Raw genomic sequence first — 13437 nt, 5'->3', positions numbered from 1 at the left:
AAGAGCCATACTTAACTGTCACATCGATCCATTTTTAAGCTAATTGTGCATGCATGTGCAGTAGGCAGGTAAGTTTATGATTAGGGAGGAAATAAACAATTGGACATTTTGAACTAAATAAAAAGGAATAAAATGAAAAAATAAACAGTTAAAAAAATTTATGTAGATATTGCATATAGTCAAACCATTAAATTTAAAAGTGGGAAATTACACAATCTACAAACAGGGACCGGGCTCTCTCTCTCTCTCTCGAGGTAAGGGGTTGCGCTGTATGTATCATAACCATTAAAATTAGTACCTTTGGCATACTTATTGTAGCGCAATACTCTCTCCAAAATTCTTTGACAATCGTTGATACCTAAATAACACTAGGTTGACAATGATGCAAGGTATGTGTAATTCTTGCTGCGCTCGCCAGAACGGTAGCACCGTAAAACATATTAAAAAATTTATTATTTCATAATATCTACCGGTATCTGTCTGTAGATAGATGATTAGTGTGTCTTTAAACAAAAATTTTCTATTTTAGGCCATAAAAAATTAATCTCTTGGTTCTCAGGCCAACATTTTCAAGAACAGATGCGGTCGGGCGATGAAAATTTTTTTCTTTTTATTTCTTAAAAAAGAGGATGCAGTATTTTTCTTTTTATTAGCTCAAACTAAATGAAATAAATAAGTCGTCATGTTCTTCAATCAACACCACTACTACGAGGTTTGAGAAAGCCTCATGTTTAAGCATAATGTGATATTTAGTATAGTAGAAGCTGCAGGAACTCTCCTCCTTTATGCAATTGAGGTTAAACAAAGTTCTTCTTCATATACCAAAACTAAAATCATTGTTGTCGCGATCATAACTAAACACAGCGTCTCGTAACTAGATTTGGCGGCCATTTGCAATTGTTTTAATTACATGTGAATCATGCATTGTTTACAATTATGTTCTTTATTAAGTCAAGCGTTTTACTGACTTGAGTATCTAAAATGTGGTCTAATTCCAAAATTTTTTTTTTCAGAATAAGCAAGCACATTATCAAAATTTTATTTCATTCATTTAATTATAAAAATGGGCAATGCACAATGTTAAATCGGATGCGCACGGGTCTGAGAACCAAGGAATTAATTTTTGATGGCCTATAAAATTGCAGGGGGATCCAAGATAGCTGAGCTGATACATAACTGTGAGAATGTATCTGAGGCTGCCCCTCTATCAACAGCCTTCTCTTGTAAGAGAACCTTTGAAGACCTGAAGAAATCACTACAAGGCTTCAAACACGATGATCAGTATGCACATTGATCTTTTTCTGTATATTTTATTCTGAAAAATGGTGTAGATTCTTACAAAGTTTATGAACAACAACTATCTATAGTAGTGGCACCCAGGCCAGGAGGAGTAGGAAGCTCTACATTTAGGAATGTATTTTGAGTTAGTATTCTTTTTAAGAACTACATTATACAGTTTGTAATATTGCCAGACAAGAATACTTATTAAGTGTGTTCTATTTACAATCAGAGTACATATAGTGTATATACATGTACTATGATCCTCAAGTATTGCATTTCTAAATGTTTCTCCTGCCATTTTGATCATAAATGACATTGCTATGTACCGGTAGGTAAAGTTTCAATATCTTAAAATTATTTCATTCTCATGGCTTTTCACAGGTGATTGTTAATGCCTTAGACTTCTGTTTCAGGTTGTTTTTCTCCCTACAAGCAACCATTGGTGGTTATGTGAAGGTAAAGAACAGAGAGGCAGGAAACAAGATAGAGTACCACCCGTTTGTAGGAAATACAACAGAGAGGGAGTTTGAATACCACTGGGATTTGGCTCTCCCGTACCACAACCTAGAGCAAGGGATAAATGATCCCCAGTTCCTTAGTGTTCCAGATTTGACTGAATCTGTAAGCTCAGTTGTTCAGTGCTATATACTGAGTTACCAGAATTTTATTATGCCCCCTTTGAAGAAGGGAGGGCATATTGCTTTGCTGCTGTCTGTCTGTTTCTCTGTCTGTCGGTTGGTCGGTCCACCATTTCCGTTCAATTTCTTGGCAGAGTTGGCACATACTGAAATGAAATTTGTGTTCAGATTTATCATTATGATATCTAAGTTAAGTTTGATTTCGGGTACGATCGAGCAAATTTTGACAGAGTTATGCCCCTTGGACTAGAAAAATTCCAATTATTTGCAGTTTCCATTTATTTTCTACACAGAAGTTGCACTTACTAGTATGAAATTTTGTAGATAGATTTATTATGAAAATATCTAGGCCAAGTGTGATTTTGGGTACAATCGGGCAATTTTTGACTGAGTTTTGCCCCTTGGACTTCGAAAAATTTAAATTAATTAGTTTCTGTACATTTTTTTAGAAGATGTTGCACTTACTGTATTGAAAGGACTATGTGCGGTTTGGTCAAATATCTGTCCCCAATTTTAACCAATTTTTAGCTCACCTGAGCTGAAAGCTTAAGTGAGCTTTTCTGATCATATTTTGTCTGTAGTCTGTCTGTCCGTCTGTCTGTCTGTCTGTAAACTTTTCACATTTTCAACATCTTCTCAAGAACTACTGGGCCAATTTCAACCAATCTTGGCACAAATCATCCTTAGGCAAAGGATAATCAAATTTGTGAACATGAAGGGCCATGCCCCTTTTCAAGGGGAGATAATTAGAAATTAATGAAAATTTTTGAGAATTAACTTTAAAAAAATCTTCTTCTCAAGAATCATTCGGCCAGGAAAGCTGAAACTTGTGTGAAAGCATCCTCAGGTAGTGTAGATTCACAGTTGTGAAAATCATGACCCCCGGGGTAGGGTGGGGCCACAATGGGGGGGGTCAGAGTTTTACAAAGAAAGATATTGGGTAAATCTTTAAAAATCTTTTTCTCATAAACTCATGAGCCAGGAAAGCTGAAACTTATTTGGTAGCATCCTCATGTAGTGTAGATTTAAATTTGTGAAAATCATGACCCATTGGGGTAGGGTAAGGCCACAATGGGGGGGGGGGGGGTCGAAGTTTTACATAGGAATATATAGGGTAAATCTTTAAAAATCTTCTTCTCATAAACTCATAAGCCAGGAAAGTTGAAACTTGTGTGGAAGCATCCTCAGGTAGAGTAGAATCAAAGTTATGAAAATCATGATCTCTAGGGGGTAGGGTGGGGCCACAATGGAGGGTAGAAGTTTTACATAGGATTATATAGGGTAATTAAATCTTTAAAAATCTTCTTCTCAGAAACTAATCAGTCAGGAAAGTTGAAACTTGTGTGGAAACATCCTCAGGTAGTGTAGATTCAAAGTTGTGAAAATCATGATCCCCGGTGGTAGGGTGGGGCCACAATGGGGCTGGAGGAGGGGGTGTCAAAGTTTTACATAGGAATATGTATAGTAAATTTTTAGAAATCTTCTGTTCAGAAACTAATCAGCCAGGAAAGCTGAAACTTGTATGGAAGCATCCTCAGGTAGTGTAGATTCAAAGTTTTGAAAATAATGACACCCCTGGGAGTAGGGTGGGGCCATAGGGGAGGGGGTCAAAGTTTTACATAGGAATATATAGAGTAAATCTTTGAAATTCTTCTTTTCAAAAACCAATCAGCTAAATGATTCTTTATAATTGTTAAGACATTTGGCCCCAGGACAATTCTTCGGTCTCACAGAAGGTTCAGAGTTTGAGTTTAATATCCCATAAATGAATAATTGTTAAGGATCATTTTGAGAACTGCAATACTCAACATGTGATATGACTATAAAATCATCCCGTTAGAAAAGGGACTAATGATTGTAAACATAAAATATCCAGAGGGGAAAATGGACTGTATATATACAGCATCTACATGTATCATTGTACATTGTTCAGATAGTTTGTATTATGACTCCATCAAGCTGATTTTATCATACCGATTGTTCCTCAGGTGAGCGATGTGGCCCATGGGCCTCTTGTTAAATAGTCTGCGCTCGATGTTTCCCAGTCGAAAAACCATCGGAAAACACCCACATTTTGCTACAAAACATCAATTTATTAAAAAAAGGCAATCTTCATGAAGTCATTTCTACATTATGACGTCACTTTTGTGATAAACTTTTACACCCTTATTTTCAATACAATTTTAACTATCTTCCATCTTTTTTTTAAAGCTTGTAATAAAGCTTTAATTTTGGTGGCAAAAAATGCATAATACCGCACATAGGCCTTTGTTATATAGATTTATTATAATAATATCTAGTATGTCAATTTTGATTTGGGGTACGATCGAGAAATGTTTACAGAGTTGTGCCCCTTGGACTCTGAAAATTTCCAATTATTTGCAGTTTCTATTTATTTCTACACAGAGGTCCCCAAGTAAGGGGGCATTGGTGTTTTACAAACATCTTGTCTATATTTGTCTTTGTTCTTTCTACATGTTCATAGCTTCTTGTTAATATTACGTATCATTTTAGACATGTGTGTACACTACATGTTATTTATAATAAAGTAACTTTAATTAGGTTTTTGAGCTATTTTTAATTTCAGCCAACAGTTGATATGACTTGGGGTGGCTGGGCCGATGATTTGTCGGGACTACAAAAGTACCAATATGAAGTTTTTGAACTTGGACATGATGGGAGTGAGTTATATGAACAAAAAACAGTCAAAAGTCCAACAAATATATCACTCAATGCCACACAGGTAAAAGCATGGAGCTATTAAAAAATGTTTTGCTAATTATCAGAAAAAAATATGATTAATGAATAGCTAAAATATATTTCTTTTGTGACACTTTGGGAAGCAAAATATGGCTCACAAGTGGATTTTTTATAAAATGCATATGCATCATATATTACCGTACAATAATTGCTTGATTGTACTTTATGTAATTAAATGTGAATATTTCAGGCCTTTTTTGAATTGCCTCATCCTGGAATGTTTGCTATTCATTTCTCGGCATTTGACAAAGCAGGAAACTACAAGACAAGCCGCAAAGTTCTCCTCTATGATAACATTTCTGAGGTTACCTTCAAACCTGGCAAGGTCACAAGAGTCATAACTGCCTCCTCAGAAACCAATTATGAATGGGTCACTAAAAATGCCCAATATGTGGATATTTTGTGGAAAGACAGATTTCTGAATCATCGTCATGAAATCAATAGGTGGCTGAACAAAGTTAAACAAAATAAGGCAGTGAAATCCAGATATGATGATCACTATGGAGAAAGACAAGTAGATCTGATTCCCAATGTTCATGGTAAACTCATTTCTTTGTAAATTTTGCACAGTTTATTTGAAATTTTCATTTTATTGCTACACATTAGAAAATGGTAATACTGATTTGTTGAAGTGATGGTGAAGACTTTTGTTTTTAGCTTGCGTGGATTTCAAAGTAGCGTACAATGTCACGGATACATCTGGCATTGTGGATTCTCAAGACTTCACTTCAGTGAGTTCCATCTCGGCCCAGGGGAACCAGCTTAACTTGCCGTGGTCGGACGGTAACAAGCTGGATGTGACTGTGCGAGCTATCGACATCCTGGGAAAATACCTGGATGAATCGGTCACAGTGTACAGAGATGCTACTCCTCCTCTCATTGAAGACCTATGGCTGACTAGAGGCGATAGATTGAATGTCAGTGTACATAGAGTCGAGGACTTCGCAGAAATGACGTAAGAAGTGATATCAAATTAAACCAATCACTAAAAACTGTCTTTTTCAGAGCAGTTAAAACATGATTTGATTATCTACATTTTAAGGACTGTTTATATACATGTATGTTATAGCATCTGAGATTTTATGGGCTATATTCTTCTGACTGTAAATTCCTACATGTGATAATGTTGTGTTTGAATAATCTGTTGTTAATAGTGCACATCCATTTACATAGTTAATTTTAACTTTGTTTTATTTTGGTAGGATTGAGTGGATTGCCTATGATTACCACAGTGGTCTGGACAGTATTAACTGGAGGCTGTTTGATAATTTCACAGGAGTAGACATCATACACGGTCATGAAGACATCCCTGTCCAAGGAATGGCAAATGTAAGAACTGTTGTTGCCTGTAAATCTTAATAATAAACCAAAGATTTTCTTGACTTTGTGTGAAAATACCAGTCATAGCCCAAATTTAGGAATGTGTTATTAAAATCTGTGAATGAAACATGCATGCATGCATATAAACAATTTAAATTGTACTTACATAAGGAATCACCCATTAAAAGTTACTGTAATTTATGCATGTATTTTAACAGGATACTGCAGCATGTGAATCCAAATATGGCAGTTATGCAAGAGGGGCTAACTGCTATGAAACTCCATTCTGGGGGGCTTACCATAAAAATTTTCAAATAAACCCTGCAATCAAAACAAATGGAGGACTAAAGGTTGGAAAAGACAAAGGACTGCATGATTCTGATTACTACTTACAAGTTACAACTACAAACAAAGCTAAACTGACTACAGTGTTGTCCAAAAAGGTACACTTTCTGGTTTTTAGCTCACCTGAGCTGAAAGCTCAAGTGAGCTATTCTGATCACATTTTGTCCGTCGTCCATCTGTCCGTCCGTCTGTCCTTCTGTAAACTTTTTACATTTTGAACTTCTTCTCTAAAACTGCTTATCCAATTTCAACCAAATTTGGCACAAAGCATCCTTATGGGAGGGCGAATATAAATTGCAGAAATAAAAGTCCGATCTGTATTCAAAGCGGAGAAAACCTTGAAACTGTAGAAAAAGGGGGTGCATTTTTAAAAATCTTCTTCTCAAGAACTACTGAGTCCAATTCAACGTATTAATAAATTATCCTTATGGGAAGGAAAATATAAATTGCAAAAATTAAGGAATAATTCTGTTTCAAATCTGAGTTATTACGAAAATAATAATAAAGGAAAGGTGTGTTTCAATCAGTTTAATAGTTTGGGTTCGGCATCCAGTAAAATGGGTTGGCAAGACTTGGCCTGAGCAAAACAAAAGATTGGCAGTTATTAATCTGCCAATCTTATTAAAATTTCAGGATATTTGATGGACCAGTATATTTGTATTTGCTGTAGATATTGCTGCAAAATAATGCGTATTTGGAATTGACCATTGCCAATCTGCCCCTGTTTTTATTTTGCCACGGCCCGGGTTTGCATACCATTTTATCAAGACTCGTATTTTCTAAAACAAGGTTCGTTGTTTAAAGCAGCCATGACGTTATACGAAAAAGGGTCGATCTAACTATGATGAATTTGCTTGTAGTGCAACAGTTTGCGTATGAAGGGAAATTTTTGAAACATGCGAAATATATTGGTGCCGATTTTGTGAAGTAAATTGAGGCTAAATATTTCAATGCGGTGACAGTTTTCACACATGACGTTGGTGTTAGCTTGTTCTGATTTTCGTTTTGTTTTCATTATTTATGCTTTGTAACCTGGGAACTATCGTCTGTATTTCGTGATTTTTACGTATCAAATCAAACAGAGACTTCGGTAAATCAAACAGTTAACTGTTTACCTGCGCAAATTAAGCAAAATCTGATGTATCAAAAAAGTACTGAAATACAATTCATTCTATCGGTAATTCGGCATTATCTTTTGCGTAATGGTAGATTAATGCAATAGGTTTTGTTGAGATGCTCGGCATTTTCATGAGTTTATTCAGTTTAAATAGAGTTTGATACCGCTGACAGAAATATGTAGGTATATATACATGTATATATATGATTCATTTCGAAAAAATAAATTGTGTTCTTTATTTGTTATAGTGCATGTTTCTTGTGTTTAATTGTTTACAATTTCTATTTACTAACCATATTTGAGTGTTAAGCTTCGAATCATAAGCAAGATACAGAGATTTGCTCAGAATTCTATGTTTATACACAGATCTTAAAAACTAAAGATTAAAAAAATAAAAAATTTGTCAATATTTTTTAACAAAATTTTCAAAGTCTGTTCTTCCAGAAATCAACTTTAACAACTTATTGTATTGTAAACTTAACCTTTTTTCGTCATTATTACTCCTACTGTACATGTGATCCTTGACTGTGTTTGTGTACATTTGTATAAACTGATTTTGAACCTCAAATACTAGTGAACTGGTCTTGAGTGAATAAAAGAATTGAAAATCTTAGGCCATTCTTTTTTTCCATTTTAAATGCTGAATAGGAAATACCAAGTTAAAAATCTTTTAATAAGCTGAATGTAATAAACTTATGTGAACAAAATATGACTCAAACCTAGGCGAACTGTGAGCTCTGTATCTTGCTTATAATTCTACGATTGACGCTGAAATTTTGGTTGAACATTAGAAATTCTACATGAATTAGAGTATGTTAAATACTTGTACAAACAAAATAAAAGAATGATATTCTGTATATACCTACTCTGTGGGGCCCCCTCTTTATACAATAAATAATGTGAAATCTACATCAATTTAATAGTTTTTCAGACACGAGTAATTAAAAACGACATCTTTAAAACAGTTTCCATAGTTCTGACACATTTCTGTTGTGGGGATAAAGTAATTATTGCTATTCCTAAGAAAATATCACAGCAGAAAATTATCCTGGTTTGTACGCGAGGTAAATAACAGTCATTTAATTATAATGGAGAAGACAAATTAAATTTTTGAATGTTTTTAATTTGAGGAATTGAGCACATTGAGGTACAATTTTCTTTTTCACATCTATACATGTAGGATTTTTAAAATAAAAAACAATAACTATTATATTTTTTTTAAAAATACAATAACTAGTAAGTAGTTGATGAAAAAAAGTACATATATGCTCTCATATATTTTGATCGCTTTACAAAGTGGGGGGGGGGGGGGCAGAACGAAAATATAGGGAATTGGAAGTGAACAACTTAACAGTGTACCCCTACCAAATATTTAGTTTTATATCTTGCGTAGGATTTCTAATTCTGGTAAAAAATAGTATTTCATGAAGGTACAATGTCAAAGATTACGTGTATGCAAAAATAAGTGTAAAATTCGAATATTTTACAATATTTATTTTTTGTTATTCCACCGAGGGACGATATGGCACAATATTTTTTGAACGCCCATTGTTGCTCAGGTGAGCGATGTGGCCCCATGGGCCTCTTGTTGTGGTTGTTTTTTGTAAAAGGAATACCGATACACATTGCCATAGCTGATAAAGGTGGACAAGTGAAAAAAAAAGTGGGCAAAATAAGTGACATATTGTTGCCCACATTTTCATCATGTTTGATGTCCAGATAATTATGTTGTTTTTCTGCAGATAACAATTGATACATCCCCTCCTCACACGGGTGTGGTACAAGATGGTGTCCCAGGGACAGATGAAGTCGACTACCAGCAGGGTATGACCCTGAATGCTCATTGGGAGGGCTTCTTCGACAGGGAGAGTGGGGTTCTGTTTTATCAATATGGTTATGACACAAAGCCACTTAGTGCTTCAGTGTTTTCTCTTGAGGCTAGTGGAAATGTAAGTAGTATAGAATTACTTTATGATTTACACTAAAAAGTATTGAAAGGTTGGTTGATGTAATCCAGGTTTTATTCACCATCTGTTATTATACCCCCGCTCCGAAGGAGAGGGGGTATACTGTTTTACCCTTGTGTGTCTGTCTGTCCGTCCGTCCGTCTGTCTGTCTGTCTGTCTGTCCGTCTGTCTGTCCGTCCGTAACAAAAATTTCTGTCGCATTTATCTCAGCAACTATTTATCGCATATGCTTGAAATTTTTACACAGTGTTTGTTAAGGCATGCCATATCGTGGGATATATTTTTGTACCAATCAGACGTCAACTTCCTGTTAAATGACGACTTTGATTATTTTTTAACTAAAATTTTCAAACAAATTTTCGTCAAAGATTTCTCAGCAACTATCTATCGCAGATGCTTGAAATTTTTACACAATATTTGTATAGGCATGCCATATTGTGGGATATATTTTTGTACCAATCAGACGTCAACTTCCTGTTAAATGACGACTTTGTTTATTTTTAGCAAAAATTTTCAAACAAATTTTTGTCAAAGAATTCTCAGCAACTGTTTATCGCAGATGCTTGAAATTTTTACACAGTATTTGTATAAGCATGCTATATCGTGGGATATATTTTTGTAACAATTGGACGTCAACCTCCTGTTAAATGAGTACTTTGTTTATTTTTAGCCAAAATTTTCAAACAAATTTCCGTCAAAGATTTCTCAGCAACTATTTATCGCAGATGCTTGAAATTTTAACACACTATTTGTTTAGGCATGCCATATTGTGGGATATATTTTTGTACCAATCAGATGTCAACTTCCTGTTAAATGACGACTTTGTTTATTTTTAGCAAAAATTTTCAAACAAATTTTTGTCAAAGAATTCTCAGCAACTATTTATCGCAGATGCTTGAAATTTTTACACAGTATTTGTATAAGCATGCTATATCGTGGGATGTATTTTTGTACCAATTAGACATCAACTTCCTGTGTAATGAGTACTTTGTTTATTTTTAGCCAAAATTTTCAAACAAATTTCCGTCAAAGATTTCTCAGCAACTATTTATCGCAGATGCTTGAAATTTTAACACACTATTTGTTTTGGCATGCCATATTGTGGGATATATTTTTGTATCAATCGGACGTCAACTTCCTGTTAAATGAGTACTTTGTTTATTTTAGCCAAAATTTTCAAACCAATTTTCCTCAAAGATTTCTCAGCAGCTATTTATCGCAGATGCTTGAAATTTTAACACACTACTAGTATTTGTTTAGGCATGCCATATTGTGGGATATATTTCTGTACCAATCGGATGCCAGCTTTCTGTTAAATGTCGACTTTGCTTATTTTGCATATTCACATCAGAGCGGGGGTATCACTAGTGAGCATTGGCTCACAGATATCTTGTTGACTTCAGGGTCAGATTTTTGAGACCTATTCCCTGCATGCTACCCATACAGTCACCACAGAGGGGCAGTACTACATCTGTGTGGTGGCCTATAACCGAGCTCTGGAGCCTTCAAAGCCCATATGTTCTGACGGGGTGACTGTCACCACCGCAGTGCCATCTGTGAAGGAAGTGAACATAGAGGGAGCCACTACAACTGGGGGATTAGTGACTGACACCACAAATTCCAACTACTGGATTGTCACCAATAATAGATTCCGACAGCTGATTAAAGATCCAACATCCGATTGCATGTAACACATGATTTGCAGAAATGAAACTGTACAAATCTCCTCTCCCCATCCTAACCCTTCAATGATATTGGTTTTTTTTCTAATGACTTCTATGTACATTTAGAGCAAAAGTAAAAATGAAACAAATTATTTTTTTTTCTAATGAACGCTCAAGCTTTCCTACATTGACCATTGCAGCACCAAAGCAACAGTTGTTGCTGACCTAGATCTGTTGCCCGTTGAGCACAAGAAGGGCGACGCCTTTGTGACGGTCAATGGGAGTGTGTTCTGTGCGAATTCTACAGGCTCACCCCCCTCCCTCAGTCCCACGCTGTCCAAGTCTTCCATGGTGAGTGATATTACGGGAGCTTCCGAAGTAGCAGTTTGTGTTTTGTGTAGCTGTTTGTGAGTTAATTACTGGTGGACAAATGTAAACTAATACCATGATTTGTGGTTTTGTAGCTATTTGTGAGTTGGTTACCAGTAGACAACCCTGGCAGTGTACACGACTATGAAGTCGGTTTCTCATCTACCCCTGGAAGTCCCGCCTCAGACATCATGGCCTTCAGAAGCACCAAACAACACCCACATATTCACATTTTCCACACTGATGTGCCTGATGGAACAGAGTTCCACATTGTAATAAAGACCATCAGCAAAGCTAATGTTGAAGGAATTCAGGTCTTTAACTGACATACCGTATAACGGGTATTTTTTACGTGCTGCTAATTTTCACTAATTTTTACGAGTTCTATAAATCCGTAAAAATTAAACGCGTAAATTTTCACAGAAGGAAAAAAAACACCGCACGTAAATTTTCTACATTGTACGTATGAGAGTAATGTTTATGACCTTCAGCTCAGTCCCTGACGGCTGTACATAAAGGTATATTTGAGTATCTTTCTATACAGTCTTGAGTATTTTTTAAAACTACGTATAATGCCCCATTAGTAGCTAGATTTCAATCACTCAGTCAATAACTATGACTGGGATTCGAAGCTAACAGAAAAACAATTTTTCTGATTTGTTTGTGTATTAACTGTAACAAAGCCCTTTTTACCACAAATGATTTTAAATTTTGCGGACATGTCCAATTCGTAAAAATATAACGCGTAAAAATTCAAATCGCCCTATTTTCAGTAAAATTCGTAAAAAATCACAGCAGTAAAAATTACCCATTATACGGTATTTCAATTTTTGTAATTTTTTTAAGTCTCTTCGCATATTTTCAAGTTAGTACAAAGGATATCAGCAGGGACATATTTAAATTTCTCCCGATTTTGGTTCAAAAGTGATTTATATGTAACTTTCAAATAAACAAATTTACATTGTATGTCATATTATAGAAATAATTTGGTTTTTTTTGCAGTCAATTGGTCCTTGCTTCATGGACACCACACCCCCAGAATTCACTGGACCAATCAGTGTTGCCCATACAAATGGATTCCTTGTTGCATCATGGGATGGTGGGGCTTTTGCAGATGCCCAGGAACCGTACAAATTAGATCTGAAGTTTGCAATAGGTACAGTACAGGCAACGCGGATCCCGTATTGGCCCGCGTTACCGTCACGGTATTTTTATCGTTCCCGCGATACACCATCGCGGTTTTTGATCGCGGTATGGATTGCGACCGTGATGACACCGCGACGGTGTGATTTACCGTTATTCCTGCTGCTGCTTGTTGTTGTTACTTTACCTGTACTGTACATTACAGGCAATGCAGGTCGCGTAAATCCACGTCAAAAATGCGACTTCAGATTTAAGCATAACAGCTGCATTGTAAATAAATTGTGGTACATATTATTATAAAATTAATAAATTATATTTATGAAATAGAATTTCATGAAATTGGAAACTACATTCGAATTACAACATAACATGATTATTATGCTGTTAAATTTTGTGATGTGTAAATAAGAACACATATCTTTGTATTTGACATGCTTATTTCAGTTAATATTTCTATTAGTTGATAATCCTGTTTTTATAACAATCTTAAAATTAAATATTTTCATAAGATGAACTCGTATCAATGCAGAGCAATTTTATCTTCTCATTTTATAAGTTGACACGCATAGCACCGTAAACTGTCAATACATGACTAGTGTATGTTTTAAATTGAGAAATGAACAAATGTCGGGAATCAACAAAGAAATCTATTTTTCCATTCAATAATAAAATTATCATTCATATATAAAGTTGGTGCTGCGTTAAAGCACATGGAATCATAACGTGTATCAGTATGCGTTTCCTGTGTATACATATAAAGTTTAAGTTACGATCATTTTCTGTGTATACATGTAGTGATTAAGAAACTCAGGGTAGAAAACGACATGCCCTTG

General features: G+C 35.3%; 1 protein-coding gene across 2 annotated transcripts in view; it reads left to right on the top strand.

Annotated features, from left to right (window-relative positions):
* LOC128172890 (uncharacterized) overlaps window positions 1-13437 on the top strand; it is a 62193-nt gene that overhangs the window by 20637 nt on the left and 28119 nt on the right. For both annotated transcript variants that reach the window (XM_052838621.1, XM_052838632.1), the window contains 12 exons: window positions 1146-1281; window positions 1695-1902; window positions 4507-4662; window positions 4870-5218; window positions 5337-5634; window positions 5882-6008; window positions 6218-6442; window positions 9204-9410; window positions 10832-11115; window positions 11293-11443; window positions 11557-11775; window positions 12464-12617. In XM_052838621.1, the coding sequence (XP_052694581.1) occupies window positions 1146-1281; window positions 1695-1902; window positions 4507-4662; window positions 4870-5218; window positions 5337-5634; window positions 5882-6008; window positions 6218-6442; window positions 9204-9410; window positions 10832-11115; window positions 11293-11443; window positions 11557-11775; window positions 12464-12617 (2514 nt within the window). The remainder of the gene's footprint in view (window positions 1-1145; window positions 1282-1694; window positions 1903-4506; window positions 4663-4869; window positions 5219-5336; window positions 5635-5881; window positions 6009-6217; window positions 6443-9203; window positions 9411-10831; window positions 11116-11292; window positions 11444-11556; window positions 11776-12463; window positions 12618-13437) is intronic.

The sequence above is a fragment of the Crassostrea angulata genome, chromosome 1, assembly GCF_025612915.1.
Source record: "Crassostrea angulata isolate pt1a10 chromosome 1, ASM2561291v2, whole genome shotgun sequence".
Classification (NCBI taxonomy): domain Eukaryota; kingdom Metazoa; phylum Mollusca; class Bivalvia; order Ostreida; family Ostreidae; genus Magallana; species Magallana angulata.
Note: the sequence above shows the minus strand (reverse complement) of the source record. Positions and strands in the feature narration are given on the sequence as shown.